Source organism: Erythrolamprus reginae, chromosome 6 (genome assembly GCF_031021105.1).
Source record: "Erythrolamprus reginae isolate rEryReg1 chromosome 6, rEryReg1.hap1, whole genome shotgun sequence".
Taxonomy (NCBI): Eukaryota; Metazoa; Chordata; class Lepidosauria; order Squamata; family Dipsadidae; genus Erythrolamprus; species Erythrolamprus reginae.
The window spans coordinates 70,383,097-70,407,421 of record NC_091955.1 but is presented as its reverse complement, the minus strand read 5'-3'; the positions used below and the strand labels follow the sequence as shown (position 1 = coordinate 70,407,421).

At 42.6% G+C, this 24,325-nt stretch overlaps 1 protein-coding gene across 2 annotated transcripts in view; it reads left to right on the top strand.

The window, feature by feature from the left end:
- Window positions 1-24,325, top strand: part of MCM5 (minichromosome maintenance complex component 5) — a 33,693-nt gene that overhangs the window by 5,795 nt on the left and 3,573 nt on the right. For both annotated transcript variants that reach the window (XM_070756208.1, XM_070756210.1), the window contains 11 exons: window positions 3,600-3,755; window positions 5,789-5,955; window positions 7,371-7,542; window positions 9,472-9,583; window positions 12,143-12,286; window positions 15,479-15,544; window positions 17,251-17,427; window positions 19,120-19,232; window positions 19,834-19,962; window positions 23,383-23,525; window positions 24,191-24,318. In XM_070756208.1, the coding sequence (XP_070612309.1) occupies window positions 3,600-3,755; window positions 5,789-5,955; window positions 7,371-7,542; window positions 9,472-9,583; window positions 12,143-12,286; window positions 15,479-15,544; window positions 17,251-17,427; window positions 19,120-19,232; window positions 19,834-19,962; window positions 23,383-23,525; window positions 24,191-24,318 (1,507 nt within the window). The remainder of the gene's footprint in view (window positions 1-3,599; window positions 3,756-5,788; window positions 5,956-7,370; window positions 7,543-9,471; window positions 9,584-12,142; window positions 12,287-15,478; window positions 15,545-17,250; window positions 17,428-19,119; window positions 19,233-19,833; window positions 19,963-23,382; window positions 23,526-24,190; window positions 24,319-24,325) is intronic.

Sequence of the window (24,325 nt, the reverse complement as noted above, 5' to 3'; positions counted from 1 at the left end):
AAACCCATTAATATAAAAACCAAACATACATACATACATACCATGCATAGAATTGTAAAGGCCTAGGGGGAAAGACAATCTCAATTCCCCCATGCCTGACGGCAGAGGTGGGTTTTAAGTAGCTTACAAAAGGCGAGGAGGGTGGGGGAAATTCTAATCTCTGGGGGGGAGTTGGTTCCAGAGGGCCGGGGCCGCCACAGAGAAGGCTCTTCCCCTGGGTCCCGCCAAGCGACATTGTTTAGTTGACGGGACCCGGAGAAGATCCACTCTGTGGGACCTAACTGGTCGCTGGGATTCGTGCAGCAGAAGGCGGTCCCTGAGATAATCTACATATATACAATATACATATGAATATGATACAATTATATTGTTTTGCATTTGTTTACAGATAACTCCTATATATAAATATATATACTGCTCAAAAAAATAAAGGGAACTCTTAAACAATACAATATAACTTGCAAGTAAATCAAACTTCTGTGAAATCAAACTGTCCACTTAGGAAGCAACACTGATTGACAATCAATTTCACATGTTGTCAACACATTCAACTTTGTACAGAACAAAGTATTCAATGCGAATATTTCATTCATTCAGATCTAGGATGTGTTATTTGAGTGTTCCCTTTATTTTTAGCAGTGTACTTTCTCACTAGTATGCCCTATAATAGTGGTTCTCAACCATTCTAATGCTGCTTCCCCTTAATACAGTTCCTCATGTTGTGGTGATCCCCAACCATAAGTCTAGTGCCAATTCTCCCAACAGACTTTAAGCTGATTGACAGGAAGGTCAGAAGAACACCCTCACTGTAAATGCCCGATTGGTCGGATTGTTCCAAGGCGCCAGAATAGAAGCTTTAGTTCCTAACACCATGGGAAATTTGTCTTTTCCCATGATCTAAGGCGATCCCTGTGAAATGGTCGTTCGACACCCCCCAAGGGGTCCCAACCTCCAGGTTGAGAACCACTGCCTTATAAGGCTTCATTAGAATTATTCTCATAATTTTCTTAAGAGTATAGCCTTTATTATATTTATTTCCTTTCATTTAAGGCAGGGGTTGTTCTGCCTGACTGGCTCAGGCAATGCGTAATAGTCCAAGGAAAAGAAATCAAACACACGTGCTCTGCTAATCAGCAAACTTGTATTAAATAAACAAAAAAGGGTTACTCAAAACAGTTCTTAGTGTCCAAAAACAATGATAGTGCAAGGCTTACTTCAGCCGCATACAAAAACACAGGAAAAAACAAACAAAGACAACCTGGAATGAGCAAAGACGTTTCAGGAGTCCTTTTGAATCTGAAGCAAACAGCAAGTCCCAGAGTTTTCACCTCCCACTTGTCTGAAAAAGCTGGGTTGAAAACTCCAATGGCACGGAACAGAAACTTCAGAGCAGGAACCACAAAATAACACAGATAAACAGCCACAGTTTGCCTTGGGCCTGTGTTCCCTTTTATCCCTTTAGCCCTCATTAAGGAAACCACACCCAGCCCTCAGTATAAGAACCATGCCCAGCCCAGGTGCTACGATGATGACTTGTAATACTCCTTCAGTCGATCCCTTCTCTGCATAGCTCTTCTGCTACGCAGATCAATATATTGATCTGCAGAAGAATCCAGAGACGAAAGACTGTCTGAGGGACTGTATGTCAAATCCCCTGGGCTGTCTGCTGAATCCTGCGTACCAATGGCCTCGTCCTCCTGGCTGTCTGCCACATCTTCCTGGCTATCAGCCAGGCTTTTGCATTCAGTGTGTGCCGCGTCTCTCCCATCTGTGGGAGCAACGGCTGGCCCAGGCCCAAACACAACAGGGGTCAGCAATCCGTGGCTCGAGCTGCATGTGGCTCTTTCATCTTACTGCAGCTCCCTTTTGCCAGTTGGCACCACAATTTTGAGAGGAGCTTGCAGTTAGGGAGGGGAAAAGCACGGAGACTATGCCAAGGGGCAAAAGCTTGCAGTTAGGGAGGGGAAAAGCACGGAGACTATGCCAAGGGGCAGGTTTTCTGGTCAGCTCCATAATTGATAGGGCTTTTAGTTAGGACAGGAAGAGAAAAAAGATGCCACGCTAGGAGCAGACTCTATGGTGGAGGAAACGGACGTCCGGTCAGCTCCAGAATTGAATTGGGGGCTTCCTGTTAGGACCTTTATGGCTCTTTGGGTGTTTAAGGCTGCTGATCCCTGATTTAAGGCAAGGTTGGGCACATTTTATGCCATACAGGTATTTTGATTAATTCTTATTAGCCACAAACATCTTAGTAAAGTTTTGGGAGAGTTCTAGTGCAAAAACATTTTGAAGATGCTTGCTTGGTTAAGATTACATTCAGCTTTGAAAAAAAAAATTCTTGGAAAAAAACTAATTTGAAGTCTGCACAGATCAATTAAAAACACTTTTGCTTTAAGACTATTTCTGTGCCCCAGAAAGATTAAAATGTATCTAATAAACCCAAACTGGGTTCATAAAAAACTCTGAATTTCCAAACAAGGTGATAGGCAAAATAGAGTTCCATTTTAATGCAGTGTAGTGATGAAATATAAGATTGAACACTACAACACTGGCAATGAAATGGCTGGTATTATTTAATTAGCCAACTCTTGATACAACTGCAAGAATTTGGGTTAAAGTTTAGTGGACATGTGGATTCCATTTGCATCTAAGATACACAAATTAAAAGTTTATTTTAGATAACTGTGGACAAATATGGTGCCCATAGTTTTGGTATTTCCAAAATTTATAATAGAAACATAGAAGATTGACAGCAGAAAAAGACCTCATGGTCCATCTAGTCTGCCCTTATACTATTTCCTGTATTCTTTACCTTGGATGGATATATGTTTATCCCAGGCATGTTTAAATTCAGTTACTGTGGATTGACAAACCATGTCTGCTGGAAGTTTGTTCCAAGGATCTACTATTTCAGTAAAATAATATTTTCTCACATTGCTTCTGATCTTTCCCCCAACTAACCTCAGATTATGCCCCGTTGTTCTTGTGTTCACTTTCCTATTAAAAACACTTCCCTCCTGAACCTTATTTAACCCTTTAAAATATTTAAATGTTTCGATCAGGTCCTCCCTTTCCCTTCTGTCCTCCAGACTATGCAGATTGAGTTCATTAAGTCTTTCCTGATACATTTTATGCTTAAGACCTTCCACCATTTTTGTAGCTCGTCTTTGGACCCGTTCAATTTTATCAATATCTTTTTGTAGGTGAGGTCTCCAGAACTGAACACAGTATTCCAAATGTGGTCTTCCCAGCGCTCTATACAGCGGGATCACAATCTCCCTCTTCCTGCTTGTTATACTTCTAGCTATGCAACCAAGCATTCTACTAACTTTCCCTACCGCCTGACCGCACTGTTCAATGTCAGAAATCATGACCCCTAAATCCTTCTCTTCTGAAGTTTTTGCTAACACAGAACTGCCAATACAATACTCAGATTGAGGATTCCTTTTCCCCAAGTGCATTATTTTACATTTAGAAACATTAAACTGCAGTTTCCATTATATAGTTTCCATAATACCAAAGTCTTATGAGAATGATTGAGACAGACATTGTAAAATAGTAAAATTGTTTCCACTTTACCTGAACTCTCTTTCTTTCAGGGAACAGACTAACCTAGCAAAATGTCCTTTGGACCCATATTTCATTGTTCCAGACAAATGTAAATGTGTGGATTTCCAGACATTGAAGCTTCAAGAGTCTCCTGATGCTGTTCCTCATGGAGAATTGCCTCGGCACATGCAGCTCTATTGTGACAGGTGATGCCTCCAGATTCTTTCAGCAGGATAGGACTGTGGTGCAACAAGAGACTCAATCAAATAGAAAAACCCAAAGATGATATGTTTATTTATTTATTTATTTGATTAAATTTGTATGCCGCCCAATCCCGAAGGATGTCTTATTTATTTTATTTATTTATTTATTAGATTTGTATGCCGCCCCTCTCCGGAGACTCGGGGCGGCTAACAGCAACAATAAAACAGTGTACAATAGTAATCTAATACTACAAACGATTAAAAACCCATTAATATAAAAACCAAACATACATACCATGCATAGAATTGTAAAGGCCTAGGGGAAAGAGGATCTCAATTCCCCCATGCCTGACGGCAGAGGTGGGTTTTAAGTAGCTTACGAAAGGCAAGGAGGGTGGGGGCAATTCTAATCTCTGGGGGGAGTTGGTTCCAGAGGGCCGGGGCCGCCACAGAGAAGGCTCTTCCCCTGGGTCCCGCCAAACGACATTGCTTAGATCAGTATTTTTCAACCAGTGTGCCGCGAGACATGGTCAGGTGTGCCACGAAGAAGGAAGCTCAGGTTCCGGTCTCGCAACTTTTTGCTGAGAGAGTGAGAGTGAGAAAGAGAGAGAGAGAGAAAGAGTGTGAGAGAGAAAGAAAAGAGAGAAAGAGAGAGAAAGCAAGAGTGTGAGAGAAAGAAGGCAAGAGGAGAGAGAGAGAAAGAAAGCAAGAGAGAGAAAAGGAGAGGAAGGGAGAGAGAGAGAGAAATGAGCAAAAAGGGGAGGAAAAAAGAGAAACGAGAAAATGATTGAGACAGAGAATGAGAGGAAAGAGAGAGAAACAAAAGAGAGAGAGAAGTGACTCTTGATTTAAAGCATATGATAAAAAGCACCCAAAGAATAAGAGAGAAAACCCCCCAGCCATCACCTGTTTTTGGAAATGGTTCAAGAGTGTGTATACACACACACACACACAAGGGTGGGGAGGAGACAGGGATGGAAAAAGAGAGGAGAGTGTCTTAGGATGTCATTTTGTGTCATTTTGGTTGGTGGTGTGCCCCAGGATTTTGTAAATGTAAAAAATGTGCCGCGGCTCAAAAAAGGTTGAAAATCACTGGCTTAGATGATGGAACCCAGAGAAGATCCACTCTGTGGGACCTAACTGGTCGGTGGGATTCATGCAGCAGAAGGCGGTCCCTAAGATAATCTGGTCTGGTGCCATGAAGGGCTTTATAGGTCATAACCAACACTTTGAATTGTGACCAGAAACTGATCGGCAACCAATGCAGACTGCAGAGTGTTGGTGTAACATGGGCATATTTGGGAAAGCCCATGATTGCTCTCGCAGATGCATTCTGCATGATCTGAAGTTTCCGAACATTTTTCAAAGGTAGCCCCATGTAGAGAGCGTTACAGTAGTCGAGCCTCGAGGTGATGAGGGCATGAGTGACTGAGCAGTGACTCCCGGTCCAAGTAGGCTCGCAACTGGTGCACAAGGTGAACCTGGGCAAACGCCCCCCTCGCCACAGCTGAAAGGTGTTTCTCTAATGTGAGCTGTGGATCGAGGAGGACGCCCAAGTTGCGAACCTTCTCTGAGGGGGTCAGTGATTTTCCCCCCAGGGTAATGGACGGACAGATGGAATTGTCCTTGGGAGGCAAGACCCACAGCCACTCCGTCTTGTCTGGGTTGAGTTTGAGTTTGTTGACACTCATCCAGGCCCCAACATCCTCCAGGCACCGGCACATCACTTCCACTGCTTCGTTGGCTGGACATGGGGTGGAGATGTTGTCGTATCCATGGTTAAAACTTTTAGATGCTTGTGTTCATGCTTAAGACAGAATTTGGTTGTTTCAATACGTAATATGGAAAACCGAATTAGCTAAATAGATGGGCGTAAATTCAGTTGTTAGTGGCACCTATCCATGTTTTGTGATGCTCAAGGTTTTTGTAAGCAGGCAGCACCTGCCATTAGCAAAATCATAGTCAGTGTTCATGGGTTACGCTTTCTGTTCCATTTTAAATTGCTTTTTCTTCCTCCCTTGTTCTTAATTTCCCAGATATCTGTGTGACAAAGTTGTCCCTGGGAACAGAGTTACCATCATAGGCGTTTACTCAATCAAAAAAGCAGGCCTCACAAAGATCAAGAGCCGTAACAATGTTGGAGTTGGCATCCGGAGCTCCTATGTCCGTGTGGTAGGAATCCAAGTAGACACTGAAGGCTCAGGTAAAGCTTTAATTTGGAAGCCTGGGTCTTATGTGAGGTTTTGAGTCAGGCCATACTTTTTTTTGCGCTCCTGTTCTTTTGACTACGGAACATACTGGTCAAAAGAGAACATGTATTGTTTTGACCTGAGACTTACTGACTCTTATCTATTCTTATCTTATCTATTCTTTCTTTCTAATGTAGTCCATATCAGATTGAAACCAACATTAATCTGGGAATTTAAGACTATTTACAGGATGTCCAGCAAACCTGGAAAATGGAATTATCAGGGAAAATGGCAGTTCGGGAAATATTAGGGAATTAGTGAAAAAAGCAGAATAAATCAGGGGGGGGGGAAACAAACTGTATTAAAATGTTTAAAAGTCAGGGGAAAATCATGTAAAAAACCCAAACAGATCGCACTGCCTGGCAGAGTCATTTATTTATTTATTTATTTATTTGATTTTTATGCCGCCCTTCTCCTTAGACTCAGGGCGGCTTACAACATGTTAGCAATAGCACTTTTTTAACAGAGCTAGGCTATTGGCCCCACAATCTGGGTCCTCATTTTACCCACCTCGGAAGGATGGAAGGCTGAGTCAACCTTGAGCCGGTGATGAGATTTGAACCGCTAACCTACAGATGTACAAGTCTGCTTCAGTGGCCTGCAGTACAGCACTCTACCTGCTGCGCCACCCCGGCTCATTATGCAAAAATGAGCATAACTGTGGCAACAACTTACAGTAGTCCCTCGCTGTACCGCGCTTCACCTACTGCGGCTTCACTTCATCGCGGGTTTCTGAGGAAGCCGATCGGCAGATTTAAACAGCCCGCCAAACTCGATTGGCAGGTTTAAAAAAAAACAAAAAACTAAAATTGTAAATACTGTATTTAAATACTGTATCTAAAATAAATACTGTGTGGGAAGGGTTTATAAACACTTAAAACAATGAAAACTTACCAAACAATTACAATATAAATACTTAAATAAGTACTATCAGTCGATAAATTCCCCATCGCGGATTTCACCTATCGCGGCCAGGTCTGGAACGTAACACCAGCGATAGGTGAGGGACTACTGTACTTCCTCAGCTACTGATATTTCTCCATGGTTTAGCCATTTGGTATGACGTCATCTACGCCCGCGCTTTAACTAGATTGCAAGTTACAGGGAAATGTCAGGGAAATATCAAGGGTTTTCGAAATGCTTTCCCCCTGGATACCCTGATTTAATACAGATGATTGGTGGCACTTCTCAAAATAGTCATGTCTAATATCAACAGTACTTTGTTAGTATGACTGATAATGCATTATGTAAGATGTATTATTTTTGTTATAATTATATCAGAACAACTGTACAAGCTGGTTTGGTGTGCTTACATTAAGTGACGAGAGAATTTATCCTAACCTTTCAGTATTTATCTGTTTTTCTTTAGGGCGCAGTGTCAGTGGCTCTGTGACCCCTCAGGAAGAGGAGGAGTTTCGGCATTTGGCTTCCATGCCCAATATTTATGATAAGATTGCCAAAAGCATTGCTCCTTCCATCTATGGTAGTAATGACATCAAGAAGGCAATTGCATGCATGCTTTTTGGAGGCTCTCGAAAGAGGTAATTGGCAAGAGAGGTAAAGGGGTACCATTAAGAAAGAAAGTCATACAGGCTTATGCTTGTTTTATCTTACTGTGAAGCAGCCTTTTTATATACTTAAGATTTTCCTTACTTTTATCATAACTATTCCTGGGATAGAAAATGGTGCTGTTTACCCATCAATACATGAAAGGGAAAGCGCAACTATCTGTTACACGGTGTTTTCTTTTACTGAATTAGAATGGAAGGGGAAAGTATGGCTACCTCTGTCCATTTCCAATTCTCTTTGAGCTTTGATGTTCTTAATAACTACTCTTAGGAAGCCTCTAAAGAGAAAAATATCTCAAATGGCAAATTTGAGTGATTATTGTTGGCAAATGGGACCAAAATAGTCTTGCAGAGAAAGGTACATCAGCACGATTGGATGAGTACCAAAATTTTTGTTTCTGTTTTTAACTACTGCTTCTCTAAGATTTTGGTCTCGGGATCTCTTAACTTTCTAAAAACAATTTTTCAAAAATAACTTTGGTTTCTGTTGGTTATAACCAATAGTGACACTTCTGTGCATGCATAGAGTACGACACTGTTGTGTTTGGGCTTGGGCCAGCCGTTGCTCCCACAGATGGGAGAGATGCAGCACAAAGTGAGTGCGAAAGCCTGGCTGAGAGCCAGGAAGACATGGCAGACAGCCATGAGGATGAGGCCACTGGTTCAGAGGAGTTGGCAGACAGCACGCAGGACCCAGCAGACAGCCCAGGGGATTTGGCATGCAGTCTCTCTTCCTTGGATTCCTCTGCAGACCAATTCATAGACATGTGTAGCCGAAGAGCCATGCAAAGGAGGGCTCACTTGAAGGATTATTACAGGTGATCAGAGTAGTACCTAGGCTGGGTGTGGTTCTTATACTGAGGGCTGGGTGTGGTTCCCTTAATGAGGGTTAAAGGTATAAAAGGGAACAGAGGCACAAGGCAAACTATGGCTGTTTATCTGTGTGACTTGGTGGTTCCTGCTCTGAAGTTTCTGTTCCGTGCCTTTGAATTTCAACCCAGCCTTTTCAGGCACTCTGGGACTTGCTGTTTGCTCTAAAGATTCAAAGGACTCCTGAAACGTTTCTGCTCCGTGCAGGTTGTCTTTGTTTGCTTTCTCCTGTGTTTTGTATTTGGCTGAATTACGCCTTGCACTATCATTATTTCCTGACACTAAGGAACTGTTTTGGTTAACCCTTTTTTGTTTGTTTAATACAAGTTTGCTGATTAGAAGAGCACGTGTGTGTTTGATTTCTTTCCCTTGGACTGTTACGAATTGCCTGAGCCCAGTCAGGCAGAACAGACACCACCACTGCTACTGGTTTGCCCAACTGGAGTGAACCAGTAGCAACCCACTGCTGGTTATAACAATCAGTATTTACTGTATTAGAAATAAAAACTGAAAAAAATTGAAATTTTATTTGACTTTGCAAACCATATGATGGGTCTCTGAACTTCAGGGGTTCCCAGACCATTCTTTGAGAACCACTGAGCTAGACAATGAAGGCTTGTTGGATAGAATGATAAACATTGCTCTCTAATCCACAGGTAATTCTGTGACCTTCTAGATGTCTTCTACTTCTCTTGCCATAAGATGTTAGAATTGGCAATCAGCTGAAGATTTAAATTTTCCCACCTCTGCTGTTAAAACTTGTAGAGTGCTGGAAGAAAGCACACTTGGTTGGAATCAGATAGGATAAGTTCCCTTAGAAAAGTCTCAGCAGATCCAATTTGTGATGAGACCTGTTTGATATTTGGGGATTAATGAAATGTTAATAAGGAGTGCAGAATTGCCTGTTTGCAAAGCTCCAAGCAATTACTCCAGCTGCTTCCTAGTCATTTCAGTGATATTTTATTTCATAGGGAGAGGCTTTCAAACGAACAGTTCATATTCAGTCTCTGATCAGTTTCTCTCAATTTACAGGCTTCCAGACGGGTTAACACGTAGAGGGGATATTAATTTGCTCATGCTGGGAGACCCTGGAACTGCCAAGTCTCAGCTCTTAAAATTTGTAGAAAGATGTTCACCAATAGGAGTAAGTAGCTTGTAGGGCACCTATGTGCACTACCTGATCCATTGGCATATCATTGTAATTATTAGAATTGTACATTGTCATTCCACTCATTTAAAAGATCATTAATCTTGTTTTCTGATTTTATTTCATAAACTCTTGACTAGTATCAGAGATTGTATTATTTGAGAAATCTATTTGTGATTTGTTTAGTATATATGTGCGTATGATTGTATAGCTTAGTTTAGGGGTTTTTATTTATTTATTTTATTTATTTATTGGATTTGTATGCCGCCCCTCTCCGCAGACTCGGGGCGGCTAACAACAATAATAAAAACAGCAGGTAACAATCCAATACTAAAACAACTAAAAAACCCTTATTATAAAACCAAACATACATACAAAAATACCATGCATAAAATTGTAAAGGCCTAGGGGGAAAGAATATCTCAGTTCCCCCATGCCTGGCGGCAGAGGTGGGTTTTAAAAAGCTTACGAAAGGCAAGGAGGGTGGGGGCAATTCTAATCTCTGGGGGGAGTTGATTCCAGAGGGCCGGGGCCGCCACAAAGAAGGCTCTTCCCCTGGGTCCCGCCAAACGACATTGTTTAGTTGACGGGAGCCGGAGAAGGCCAACTCTGTGGGACCTAACTGGTCGCTGGGATTCGTGCAGCAGAAGGCGGTCCCTGAGATAATCTGGTCCGGTGCCATGAAGGGCTTTATAGGTCATAACCAACACTTTGAATTGTGACCGGAAACTGACCGGCAACCAATGCAGACTGCGGAGTGTTGGTGTAACGTGGGCATATTTGGGAAAGCAAATAGTTTAATTGGTTTTACTGTTTTTTAATGTTTTACATTTGACCTATTGTATTATTTTATTGCTGTAAGCCACCCTGAATCCCACAGGATTGGGCAGCATATAAATCAAAAATTAAATTAAATTAAATTATTTATTGACTTGTACATGGAAGATTGGGGGTATAATTGGGGAAACTGCTGGTTGTGAGATGCATTTATAAGATTGATAACAATCCAGAATGATGTACTACCTATAGCCGAGTGGTCAAAGATTAATAATAATGTATGTCAAATATCAAGGGAATGAAGAGTTGAAGGTAGAATCCTTAATATATTTTATTAAGAATTTCTACTTGGCTAATGTGGGAGCTTGAGACCTTTGTAACTGTAGTCCCTTCCTTAAATAGTAAAAGTGAAGACAGGGATTTTACATAGTGAGCTAGTTTGACATAATGGAACTGACCAGGAGACTAAGATCCAGTTTTCTTGTTAAGTATGAAAATTGGCTGGGTAATTTGGGGCCTATTACTCTCAGCCCAGCCCTTCTTATAGGGTTGTTGTGGGGGAAATAGGACACAGTGTATTAGTTACGCCCATCATCCTGTGTTATACATAAAAAGGCAGCTTGAATCTAGAAATCTATAATTTGTCATTTAAAAGAAAGTCAAGGTTTGAATTATGTTTCACAATACAAATTTAAGTTATAGAAAGGCATATTCCACATCAATGGAGCAAGTTAAATGGGAAACCATTTCAGAATTAGCAGCTTTTTTCTCTCCTTTTGCTATCAAGAAGTAGTTCTGGGGGGGGGGAGAGTATTGACCCCCTCAGAGAGGGTCCGCAACTTGGGCGTCCTCCTCGATCCACAGCTCACATTAGAAAAACATCTTTCAGCTGTGGCGAAGGGGGCGTTTGCCCAGGTTCGCCTGGTGCACCAGTTGCGGCCCTATTTAAACCGGGAGTCACTGCTCACAGTCACTCATGCCCTCATCACCTCGAGGCTCGACTACTGTAACGCTCTCTACATGGGGCTACCTTTGAAGAGTGTTCGGAAACTTCAGATCGTGCAGAATGCAGCTGCGAGAGCAATCATGGGCTTCCCCAAATATGCCCATGTTACTCCAACACTCCGCAGTCTGCATTGGTTGCCAATCAGTTTCCGGTCACAATTCAAAGTATTGGTCATCACCTATAAAGCCCTTCATGGCACCGGACCAGGGTATCTGCGAGACTGCCTTCTGCTGCACGAATCCCAGCGACCAGTTAGATCCCACAGAGTTGGTCTGCTCCGGGTCCCGTCAACTAAACAATGTCATTTGGCGGGACCCAGGGGAAGAGCCTTCTCTGTGGCAGCTCCGACCCTCTGGAATCAGCTCCCTCCAGAGATTAGAACTGCCCCCACCCTCCTTGCCTTTCGTAAACTCCTTAAAACCCACCTCTGCCGTCAAGCGTGGGGGAACTGAAACATCTCCCCCTGCCTATGTAGTTATTTGTGTATGATATGACTGTATGTATGTTTTTATATATTGGGGTTCCTTGTTTTTTAGACTTTTTAAATGTATTATTGTTATTTTAGATTCTAACTATTAGATTTGTTATTATATATTGTTTTTATCATTGCTGTAAGCCACCCCGAGTCTACGGAGAGGGGCGGCATACAAATCTAATTAATAATAATAATAATAATAATAATTATTATTATTATTATTATTATTATTATTTCTGACCTGTAGAATATTTGAGAAGTATTACATGGTCTACTCCCCCCCTCCCCACTTTTTCAGGTCTATACTTCAGGGAAAGGCAGCAGTGCAGCTGGTCTGACTGCCTCGGTGATCAAAGACCCAGCTACTCGGAGCTTCTTTGTAGAAGGTGGAGCCATGGTCTTGGCTGATGGAGGAGTGGTTTGCATTGATGAGTTTGACAAGGTACAGATGGGTTAACAAAAACCTCTATTGTAATACAGTGATCCCTCTATTATCGCGAGGGTTCCGTTCCAAGACCCCTCGCGATAATCGATTTTTCGCGATGTAGGGTTGCGGAAGTAAAAACACCATCTGCGCATGCGCGCCCTTTTTTTTCTATGGCCGCGCATGCGTAGATGGTGGAGTTTGCGTTCCCCACCGCCCACGCAAAGGGGAAACCCCGATTCGGCTCCTCGCTGCTGCTGCTGCGCTACCGAGCAGATCAGCTGTTGGGCGGCCGAAGGAACCTTCCCTGGGTCTTCCCCCTCTTGCTGGCGGGTGGGCGAGCGGCGGGCATCAGCGAGGAGCCGGGGTTTCCCCTTTGCGTGGGCGGCCGGGAAGACCCAGGTTGGGGGTTCGGGGGGGTGCTGGGAAGCCCCCCAGGCCGGCTGCGACCTTTTAAAACAGCCGCGCCGCTTCCCAGCTGACTCCCAAAGCCAAACGCGGAAGTGGTTTTTTTTTTTAATTAATATTTTTTTAAAAATCGCGATATAGCGTTTCGCGAAGATCGAGATCGTGAAACTCGAGGGATCACTGTACTGCCAAGAGATATGTGTGGTGTGTGTGTGTGTGTGTTTTGATTGGACTTTAATATTGGAATACAGTTGGTTCTTGCTTAACAACCAGTCACTTAGCAAATGTCTATGTAGATTCTCAGTCATCCAAGCCATGGTTGTCCCAAAGTTGTTTTTTCAAGAGGCAGCTGGAACTTCCTTGTTTTTCTTTGAAGATGTTTAGCTTCTCATCCAGTTGGAGCTGAAGAAGCTTTTTGGAGAAAAGTGAAACGCCTTCAAAGAAAAAACAGAATGTCCAGTTGCCTCTTGGGAAAAACATATATCTTTGGAGCAGTCACTTAGCAACAATTTGAAATTATAATGGACCTCCCCAATGCTACTTATAACCCGATTTTGAAGTTCCAACAGTCATGCACACCTGCACCCCCACGATTGAGTGATCACATTTTGGGCCTTGGCAGTTGGCTCACATTTATAGGCATTTGCGACATCCTGTGGTCACATTTTATGCCAGTTTTTGGCATTTACTTTGGTCTATTGCAGAGGTCTTCAAAGTTGGCAACTTTAAGACATGTGGACTTCAACTCCCAGAATGTTTCAGCGAGCTATGCTGGCTTGAACATTCTTGGAGTTGAAGTCCACAAGTCTTAAAGTTGCCAACTTTGGGGATCCCTGGTCTCCTGTGTATAATGGATTTGTTAATGACCATGATGTTTGCTTAACAACTGCAGAAAAATTGTCATAAAAGCAGATGTGGTCACATGGTGACCCATTTAACAACATAGAAACATAGAAACAATCACTATGATTGCATTTCAGTTCAGAATTATGGTGATAAGTCTAGGACTGTGCATCACATTAAGAAGAGAGTGTTATATAAATACAGTGTTCCCTCGATTTTCGCGGGTTCAAACTTCGCGGATAGCCTATACCACGGTTTTTCAAAAAATCTTAATTAAAAAATACTTCATGGGGTTTTTTTTCTATACCACAGTTTTTCCTGCCCAATGACGTCAAACATCATCGCTAAACTAATAATTTTTGCAAATAAATAACAAAAAAAATATTATTGTTAATAAATACAGTGATCCCTCGATTAGCACGGTCTCGATTAGTGCGAAACGCTGCAACGCGGTTTTTCAAAAAATATTAATTAAAAAATACTCCACGTTTTTTTTGCTATACCACGGTTTTTCCCACCCGATGACGTCATACGTCATCACCAAGAGTCACTTCTCTGTCTCTTTCTCTTTCTTTCCTGTCACTATGCTTCAATCATTTTCTCATTTCTCTTTTTTCTCCCCTTTTTTCTATCATTTCTCTCTCTCTTTCTTCCTCTCTCACACTCTCTTCCTCCCTTCTCTCTCCCCCCCTCCACTTGCCCACGAGAAGAAAAAAAGCAACCTCTGCCAGGCAGCTCCCCTTGTGCCCCCGCTTTGTGCCTGCCTCTTTTGGGGATTTCTTTTTCTTTTCTTTTTTGCGCTGGCAGCGGGAGCTGTTGGGGAGGGCTCTGCCGGGAAGGCCTCTCAGCTGCAGAGCCGAATGGGGGCGGAGGCAACAGCGGAGCCCGGCGCTGGGGCCATGCGAGGCTGTTCATCCAGGGGGGCGTGGACTGGCAAGTCGCCCTCCTTTCTCTCTCTTTCTCAAGATCGCTTGCCGCTTGCCGCTTGCCTATTGCAGCGAAGGAGGCGAAGCAAGGCTCCAAGCTGCAAAGCGGCAAGCGGCAAGCGATCTTGGAGTTTCCCCTTTGCCTGGGCGGCAGGAAGACCAAGGGAAGTTTCCTTCAGCCGCCCAACACCTGATCCGCTCCGCAGCGCGGCAGCAGCGAGGAGCCGAAGATGGGGTTTCCCCTTTGCCTTTACCCCATCTTCGGCTCCTCGCTGCTTCCGCGCTGCGGAGCAGATCAGCTGTTGGGCGGCTGAAGGAAACTTCCCTTGGTCTTCCCCGCCGCCCACACGCAAACTCCACCATCTGCGCATGTGCGGCCATGAAAAAAATGGCGCACATGCGCAGATGGTGGTTTTTACTTCCGCATCCGGTATAACGCGGAAATCGGTTAGCGCGGGAGGTCTTGGAACGTAACCCCCGCGCTAACCAAGGGATCACTGTAATTATGTTTATAAATATCAGGATCACTATTCAATGGGGTACCAGTAATAATGGTGAGTAAATGGTTGTTAAGGGAATGGGAAGTGGTAATTTAGAGATTTAAAGTGTTAAGAGAAGGCTTGTGATACTGTCCATAGCCAAAAATTGTGTATTTACTTCCGCATTTCTACTTCGCGGAAATTCGACTTTCGCGGGCAGTCTCAGAACGTATCCCCCGCAAAAATCGAGGGAACACTGTATATGCATTCATGTTTTTTTTAAATAAAAGGAAAATAGTAAAAGTTTTGTAATTTAAAAACCCCCAAACCAGTTTAAACTCAAAAATGTATTCATTTAATTGGTGCTGAAAGTGAGCTACCAACTTTACTCTGGATACCAGCTTTCATAAAACAACATACAATTGGCTATTGCTTTAAATATTATTTCAAAACTATCCCGCAACCCACCGAGAAAAGGCATTCAAGTAAGACCAACTCCCCTTTTCGTCTATATATGGAAATTTAACCTGTTGTTTCCTCCCTCTTTGAAAAAGATGCGTGAAGATGACAGAGTGGCTATCCATGAAGCTATGGAGCAGCAGACCATCTCCATTGCCAAGGTGAATTTATCATACCAGCTTCTGAGAAATCCCCACAGTTATTTTTTTCAGTGCATTTTCTTTTGTTCATTTACATGGCTTTAAACTAGGGACTATTTACTTCTGACCCAGGGTGAAATTGACTCTAGATAAATTGCAAAATGGGGGTGGCGGTGGTGGGTGCAAAGTAGCAAGTAGGTGACTGCAAAGCATGAAATTGACCATTCTGTTTACTTGCCTGAAGACTTTTAGGCATTTATACAAACTATTGGAAATTCATTGCAGAGCAGTTAGATTCTCAGTTGATTTTAATTGAAAATAAATGTAACACTTTACAAGTTAAAACTATTCAAAGGAACTGAAGATCAAAAGTTTCTTTTTAAAATCAGAAACTGTAAGAGTTAGGAGAGTAGCCAGTCAGTCATATCTGTAGGCTTGAAGGTTTTATTTAGCAAATAGGCTGGGGGCTGTTTAAGCCAGCCTTAAAATATCAAATGAGATTGAGTTTGTTCTTCCTTATCAGGACTGAACAGCATTTTTTGTGCCAAGGGCTTTGTTTTTCCTTTGCACCCTGTCCAGGACCACAGTGAGCATAAAGCTGTGGCGAGGGGGGCGTTTGCCCAGGTTCGCCTGGTGCACCAGTTGCGGCCCAATTTGGATCGGGAGTCACTGCTCACAGTCACTCATGCCCTCATCACCTCGAGGCTCGACTACTGTAACGCTCTCTACGTGGGGCTACCTTTGAAAAGTGTTCGGAAACTTCAGATCATGCAGAATGCAGCTGCGAGAGCAATCATGGGCTTTCCTAAATATGCCCAGGTCACACCAACACTCCGCAGTCTGCATTGGTTGCCGATCAGTTTCCGGTCACAATTCAAAGTGTTGGTTATGACCTATAAATCCCTTCATGGCACCGGGCTAGGTTATCTCCGGGCCCGCCTTCTGCTGCACGAATCCCAGCGACCAGTTAGGTCCCAGAGTTGGCCTTCTCTGGGTCCCGTCAACTAAACAATGTCGTTTGACGGGACCCAGGGGAAGAGCCTTCTCTGTGATGGCCCCGGCCCTCTGGAACCAACTCCCCCCAGAGATTAGAATAGCCCCCACCCTTCTTGCCTTTCGCAAGCTTCTTAAAACCCACCTTTGTCGTCAGGCATGCGGGAATTAAGATATTCTTTCCTCCTAGGCTTCCACAATTTATGTATGGTACGTATGTATGATTGGTTTTAAAATAAGGGTTTTTAGCTTCTTTAGTATTGGATTGTCGCACGTTGTTTTTATTACTGTTGTTAGCCGCCCCGAGTCTACAGAGAGGGGCAGCATACAAATCCAATGAAATGAAATGAAATGAAATTATATGGTTGCAACACTGGGCACGGAAGAAATTTTTTATTATTTCCTTTGTTGTAAAGTTTAAAGTAGGAAGTGAATATTTTTTAAATTTTTACAGAGACTTAGGTTCCCATTTGGTCCCTAACCCTGACAATAATTAAATAGGTTCAGCTTTTGTATAGAGAGTTAAGACTGCCTCACTGTGGGCCATTGGGTATAGATTACTACACTTTTTAATAGAACATGATGGAAGTGTTCCAGGCTGATTTGTGTCTTACTCTAACTTTCTGTTTTTCTAAACTGTAGGCCCAGTATGGTAAGAATTTGCATTAAGTCCCATCATTTTGACTGTACTACGTGATGGTTAATACAGGTTTTTCCTTTGTGCAATCATGCAGGCTGGTATCACCACTACCCTAAATTCACGCTGCTCTGTGTTAGCAGCTGCAAATTCTGTGTTTGGACGCTGGGATGAAACTAAAGGAGACGAAAACATAGACTTCATGCCCACGATTCTGTCCCGATTTGATATGATCTTCATTGTCAAAGATGAGCACAACGAGGAAAGAGACATGGTGGGTTGTTTGAATAGCTCAGTACAATGTGGGAAGGTGTGTGTGGGGGAAATTCATTTTTTTAAAACTGTAGAAACAATGTGATTTTGTGACAGCCTATATTCCATTTCTTTTATATAACAGAATACTTCCCATTTAAGAGTTAGATAAGGAGTGCAATTCTATAGTGTCTAACCATTTAGAGATTTTAACAAAGATTTTACACTTCCTTATAAAACAAAGCTAGCATTTAGAAGGTAGAAAGCGTTTTGCAAATATGTTCCTATTGTATTCAAATGTTATCTCTGCCCTGGAAACTGGTATAATTATTTATAAAATCTACAAGATTTATAGACTGTGCTTTCATATTACACTTGCCCAAGATTAGCATAACTAATCTATTTAATCAATTCTATATATACTGCTCAAAAGATAAAGGGAACACTCAAATAATACATCCTAGATCTGAATGAATGAAATACAGTGATACCTTGTCTTAAAAACTTAATTGGTTCCGGGATGAGGTTCTTAAGGTGAAAAGTTTGTAAGACGAAACAATGTTTTCCATAGGAATCAATGGAAAAGCGATTAATGGGTGCAAGCCCAAAATTCACTCCTTTTGCCAGCCGAAGCACCCGTTTTTGTGCTCTGGGATTCCCCTGAGGATCCCCTCCACGGGAAACCCCCACCTCCGGACTTCTGTGTTTTTGCAATGCTGCAAGGGAATCACAGCAGGGGAATCCCAGCATCGCAAAAACGAGCGCTTCGCTGGCAACGGAAGTCCGGAGGTGAGGTTTCCCAGCGAAGGGAGCATCAGTGAAATCGCAGCATCGCAAAAAAAAAGGAAGTCCTCAAAACCCCACCTCCGGACCTCTGTGTTTTTGCAATGCTGTGATTTCACTGAGGCTCCCCTTGCTGGGAAACCCCACCTCCAGATTTCCATTGCCAGCGAAGTGCTCGTTTTTGCGATGTTGGGATTCCTCAGCAGCATCGCAAAAACACAGAAGTCCGAAGGTGGGGTTTCCCATGGAAGGGAGCCTCAGGGGAATCCCAGCAGCACAAAAACGGGTGCTTCGCTGGCAACGGAAGTCCGGAGGCGGGGCATCCCAGCGGTGGCGGTGGGTTTGTAAGGTGAAAATAGTTTGTACGAAGAGGCAAAAAAATATTAAACTCCGGGTTTGTATCTCGAAAAGTTTGTATGACGAGGCGTTTGTAAGACGAGGTATCACTCTCATTGAATATTTTGTTCTGTACAAAGTTGAATGTGCACAACAGCATGTGAAATTGATTGTCAATCAGTGTTGTTTCTTAAGTGGACAGTTTGATTTCACAGAAGTTTGATTTACTTGGAGTTATATTGTGCTTTTTAAGTGTTCCCTTTATTTTTATTTTTTTTGAACAGTGTAGATTCACATGATATATGAATGTCATGTGTAGATTCACATGATATATGAATGAGTCCAATAAAGTTTAATTGCCTAGCTGGTGACTCTATGTGTTGTATAAACATACCCTAAATTGCTCTCCAATGACTATATAAAGGGCAGAATAAGGTTTAATTACCTTTTTTACTCCCATAAAAAGAGCAGTCAGTGCTTTTTTAAAGGTATGATAATGGCAGATCTCTTGCAGGCTTCAAAAAAGTAGGTGTGGAAGGCAGTTTCAGTGGTTTTCCCCCCCTTTCTAGTTAATTTGTTATTTGTTGTTCCCTAGACCCTGGCCAAGCACGTTATGTCACTACATGTAAGTGCCTTAACCCAGACACAGGCAGTCGAGGGTGAGATTGAGCTGCATAAACTGAAGAAGCTGATTGCCTACTGCAGAGCGTGAGTAAGACGATTGTAGCAGTAATTACATGGAAAGAGTGTTGGAAATCTTTCAAGCATGCTTCAGATTAATAAAAACAGGGCTTTGCTTTGGTTCTAGAGATTCAAAAGGTCTTCAGCTCAGTGCTGAAGCAAAATCAAAATTTTGACACTTCAGCGGCAAAAATTCCTTCTCTCAAGGGCCCCTAGTGTAGTCTTCCACAATAAGGCATGTAGATGAGAAGCCCACTTAACTATTCTTAAAAGGTTTCATGATGCTATAAGCTTCCAGAAGATGCTAGAGAAGAAAAGGCATGTTATTAGAAAATCACTACTTGAGAAAGTCCACTTTGATTTCATAAATTGAGCATAAACTGGAGACTTAAGTTCATATTAAGGTGTTCTAACAGTGGTTTGTTTAATAAGCCACAGTGCATGTCTTCACACAACTTCCTGAACTACATTATGGCTTGCTAGTGTTTACAATTTTGGTTTGTGAGAGTTTGAAAGAATTAAAAATTTGGTGAGATGAAATATTCTCGTATTTATGGTGTATGTGTACATATGAATATATGTCTATGTGTGGGTGTGCGCACTAAGATTTTTGTATTTGTTTCCATAGGAAATGTGGTCCTCGCCTCTCTGCAGAAGCTGCAGAGAAATTGAAGAACCGCTATATCCTTATGCGCAGTGGTACCCGTGAACATGAACGAGAAAGCGAGTCTCGTTCCAACATTCCTATTACAGTAAGGTAAGAGGAAGTACTGTATGTATCTATGTTTTAGATGAGAAATTAAATAAGAGTTATATAGTACAGAAACTACAGAAAAGTCCCTCTTTCAAGTGTGTCATTAGAAAAAAAGGTTCACGTTATTTTTTTCGTTATAGTTGTCTCGCCGGTAAGTATACATAAGAATGTGCAAAGTCTTCTGTACACAAACTATCCCATGTACAAAAAGCTGGTTTAACCAATGACTGAACTGAAACCTGCTTGTCAAGGGATAGAGGGGGAAATTGGCCTGTCCAGACAACAAACTAGGAGTGTTTTGATCTGTATAGGAGTGGTTTTGATATTTGCAGAGCAGAGAAAGCTAAGAATGTTGGTAACTGGGAGGATTTATTTATTTGACTTTGTTGTACATACTCCTGGTCAGTTGGAGGATGATAAAGAACTTGAGGACTCTGATACAGATAGTGTTTCTGAATTAGTGGTGGGCCCGGGGTTACAGGTAGTAGAACAGGTGGGAGGCCAGCCACAGGATGTTGCTATGAGTCCAGAATCTAGTGAGGAAGAATCAGACGTTCGCTGGGTCGATCCTAAATTCAGAAGGGTCCAAAAACGTAAGGAACAAGTGTTTGGAAGAAGATATTAAGGGGAGGAATGGGTTAAATACTGGAGTGATGTATTTGGTACGTCAGGGGGTCAGTGGGGAAGAAGGGTGGAGTTTCAATGTTGTAGAACAAAAATGGAAGGTGTTCCCGTCCCAAGCAAGCAAACTCATTCTGTGTTATTTTCTAGTCATTTCTGCTGTTTTTGAATCATGTTGTGAGTACATAAATCTTGGTGAACGGAGGAGGCTGGGAGGAATGCCAAAGGAATGTAATTAGGAGAGATAACGGGAGAACAAGAAATGTACAAGTATGAAGTGTATTTTGAATACGGAAGGAAGAGAATAAAGATGGAGTTTCTTTGTTTATGAAATACTGCATTTAGTAAAAGTTACTTGTAATAGCTAAAATTCTACCAGAAACCAGAACAGTTTTGATATATTTTTTTATGCGACCCTTCTCCTTAGACTCAGGGCAGCTTACAACATGTTAGCAATAGCACTTTTTTTAACAGAGCCAGCATATTGCCCACACAATCCAGGTCCTCATTTTACCCACCTCGGAAGGATGGAAGGCTGAGTCAACCGTGAGCCAGTGATGAGATTTGAACCACTGACCTGCAGATCTAGCAGTCAGCTTTAGCGGCCTGCAGTACTGCACTCTACCCACTGTGCCACCTCGGCTCATGTACAAGCCGAAGATGACGGAAAGATACTAGGAAGATGGAGGAGAGGCATGCTGGGCAATATACAGGGATGAAATGCTACCAGCTCGGGTGTTTAGGTAGCGGTGGCTGCCAGTAGTTCGGAGAATTGGTGGCAGCGCGAGGCTCCACCCAGACGCTGCTCTTTTCTTTTTTTAACCCTCTGCGCAAAGCCTTCTATGCATGCACAGCACTCAAGCAAAGTGCACAACATTGGCATGTGAGCAAAACGCCTCCGAACCAGTAGGGAAGGTAATTAGATTTCACCGCTGGCTATATACTGCATTAGAATTTTGCATTGGGAATAGCGGGATGAATGGACCAGTGGGGATACAGTGATCTCTCGGTTAGCGCGGGGGTTACGTTCCAAGACCTCCCGCGCTAACCGATTTCCGCGTTATACTGGATGCGGAAGTAAAAACCACCATCTGCGCATGTGCGCCATTTTTTTCATGGCCGCACATGCGCAGATGGTGGAGTTTGCGTGTGGGCGGCGGGGAAGACCAAGGGAAGATTCCTTCAGCCGCCCAACAGCTGATCTGCTCCGCAGCGCGGAAGCAGCGAGGAGCCGAAGATGGGGTAAAGGCAAAGGGGAAACCCCATCTTCGGCTCCTCGCTGCTGCCGCGCTGCGGAGCGGATCAGGTGTTGGGCGGCTGAAGGAACCTTCCCTTGGTCTTCCTGCCGCCCAGGCAAAGGGGAAACTCCAAGATCGCTTGCCGCTTGCCGCTTTGCAGCTTGGAGCCTTGCTTCGCCTCCTTCGCTGCAATAGGCAAGCGGCAAGCGGCAAGCGATCTTGAGAAAGAGAGAGAAAGGAGGGCGACTTGCCAGTCCACGCCCCCCTGGATGAACAGCCTCGCATGGCCCCAGCGCCAGGCTCCGCTGTTGCCTCCGCCCCCATTCGGCTCTGCAGCTGAGAGGCCTTCCCGGCAGAGCCCTCCCCAACAGCTCCCGCTGCCAGCGCAAAAAAGAAAAGAAAAAGAAATCCCCAAAAGAGGCAGGCACAAAGCGGGGGCACAAGGGGAGCTGCCCGGCAGAGGTTGCTTTTTTTCTTCTCGTGGGCAAGTGGAGGGGGGGGAGAGAGAAGGGAGGAAGAGAGTGTGAGAGTGGAAGAAAGACAGAGAGAAATGATAGAAAAAAGGGGAGAAAAAAGAGAAATGAGAAAATGATTGAAGCATAGTGACAGGAAAGAAAGAGACAGAGAAGTGACTCTTGGTGATGACGTATGACGTCATCGGGTGGGAAAAACCGTGGTATAGCAAAAAAACCGTGGAGTATTTTTTAATTAATATTTTTTGAAAAACCGCGTTGCAGCGTTTCGCACTAATCGAGACCGTGCTAATCGAGGGATCACTGTAGGTCACAAAATCTACTGAGAGAAGGTGGGGTTACATATAATAGCCTCGCTCTACTCTGTTTTCATCTGAATTCTGGAATCACAGCAGATAATGCAGAACCATCAAATGGGACAGTTTGTTCCAGGTTCAAAAGATTTTTGTCATTTCATGCACGTTTCTAGATACACATAAATCAGAAAGTCTGGGTGCGATTTTTCAGGCTAACAAATGAGATTAAAAGGCATAAAATTTTATGAGCTTGAGGTCTCCCCATCTGATGCATCCTGCAATGTCTGGATACACATATTACCACTGGAAATTTGAATACAGCGGGAATTTGAACTTACATTATGATCAATATTTTATTGTAATATTTTCCCCCAAATGGTGGTCTTTTTCAGCACTTTTAAAGACCAGCGTTGAACTGATATCTTGATAGTAGAAATGTATATAAAATCCAAAGTAAACAGGATGCGTTTGCCTTGATTCAGGAAGTTGGTATTATTTCCTAAAATAAAGAGAATAGAGAAAGATCTTGAATTTGAACAGACATGCTGAAATGATCCCTGTCCAAATTTAATTTCTGGTCAGTATTTCTATTTGATTTAGTGCTTCACCCTTTTCCTTTTTTTCTTTTAGATGAGAAATTTAATAAGAATTATATAGTACAGAAACTAAAGAAAAGTCCCCCTTTCAAGAGTGTCATTAGAAAAAAAGGTTCACGTAAAAGACGTCTCTTAGTCATAGTTCTTTCCATTTCTTTTATATTATTTTTAATGGAGCACTTTCATTCATACCATACAGGCAGCTGGAGGCCATTGTGCGAATAGCAGAATCTCTCAGTAAGATGAAGCTCCAACCTTTTGCTACTGAGGCAGACATTGAAGAAGCCCTGCGGCTCTTCCAGGTGTCCACACTTGATGCTGCTTTGTCAGGCAACCTTTCGGGTGAGTTTCACCAAGGAAATGCATGAGGCTTGTGCAGTACTAGAGAGTTCATTGACCAGAGATTGCATGTGTTGATAAACTGGCTTACAAAGGTAATGGTAGATTGCTTCCCCCAACCATCACCACCCGGCTTTCAGTCTGGCTTGACTTTGAAAAATTAAGATTATGAATTCAATTTTGGCATATAGGAGTATAAGAATGAGATATGAAGTACTGCCTCAAATTTTCCTTTTAATGTGATTTTGGTTGACTGCTAAGAGCCTGAATACAATTGAGGCAGTATGGAAATGATATAAATAAATTTAGTTTCTAAGCTTGTTATCTCCATCTGCAATATTTTCTTTACCTTAAACATTGCTGTAAGAAAAAAGTCGGCAGTAATATATATTAAATAGCTTAGAGATACTAACATTCTAAACATAATTATATCTGATTGAATTTAATAAAGGAACTCTTAGCAGACAAAAAATAAACAGTATGAACCTTCCACTTCAATTGTATTAAATTACAGTTTATTTAAACTGATGAAATCCAACAGGACACCTCATGCTGATAGAAAATGTGCTGCTGTAAATTTTGACTAGATTGGCTATCAAAGGTTAGAACAAATTATTCCTGTAAAGAAATGTGTGTCTTGTGTTAATTGTAATATGCCCTCTCTGTAGGCGTAGAAGGCTTCACCACTCAGGAAGACCAGGAAATGCTGTCTCGTATTGAGAAACAGCTCAAGCGTCGCTTTGCCATTGGCTCCCAAGTATCTGAACACAGCATCATCCAGGATTTTGTGAAGCAAGTAAGTT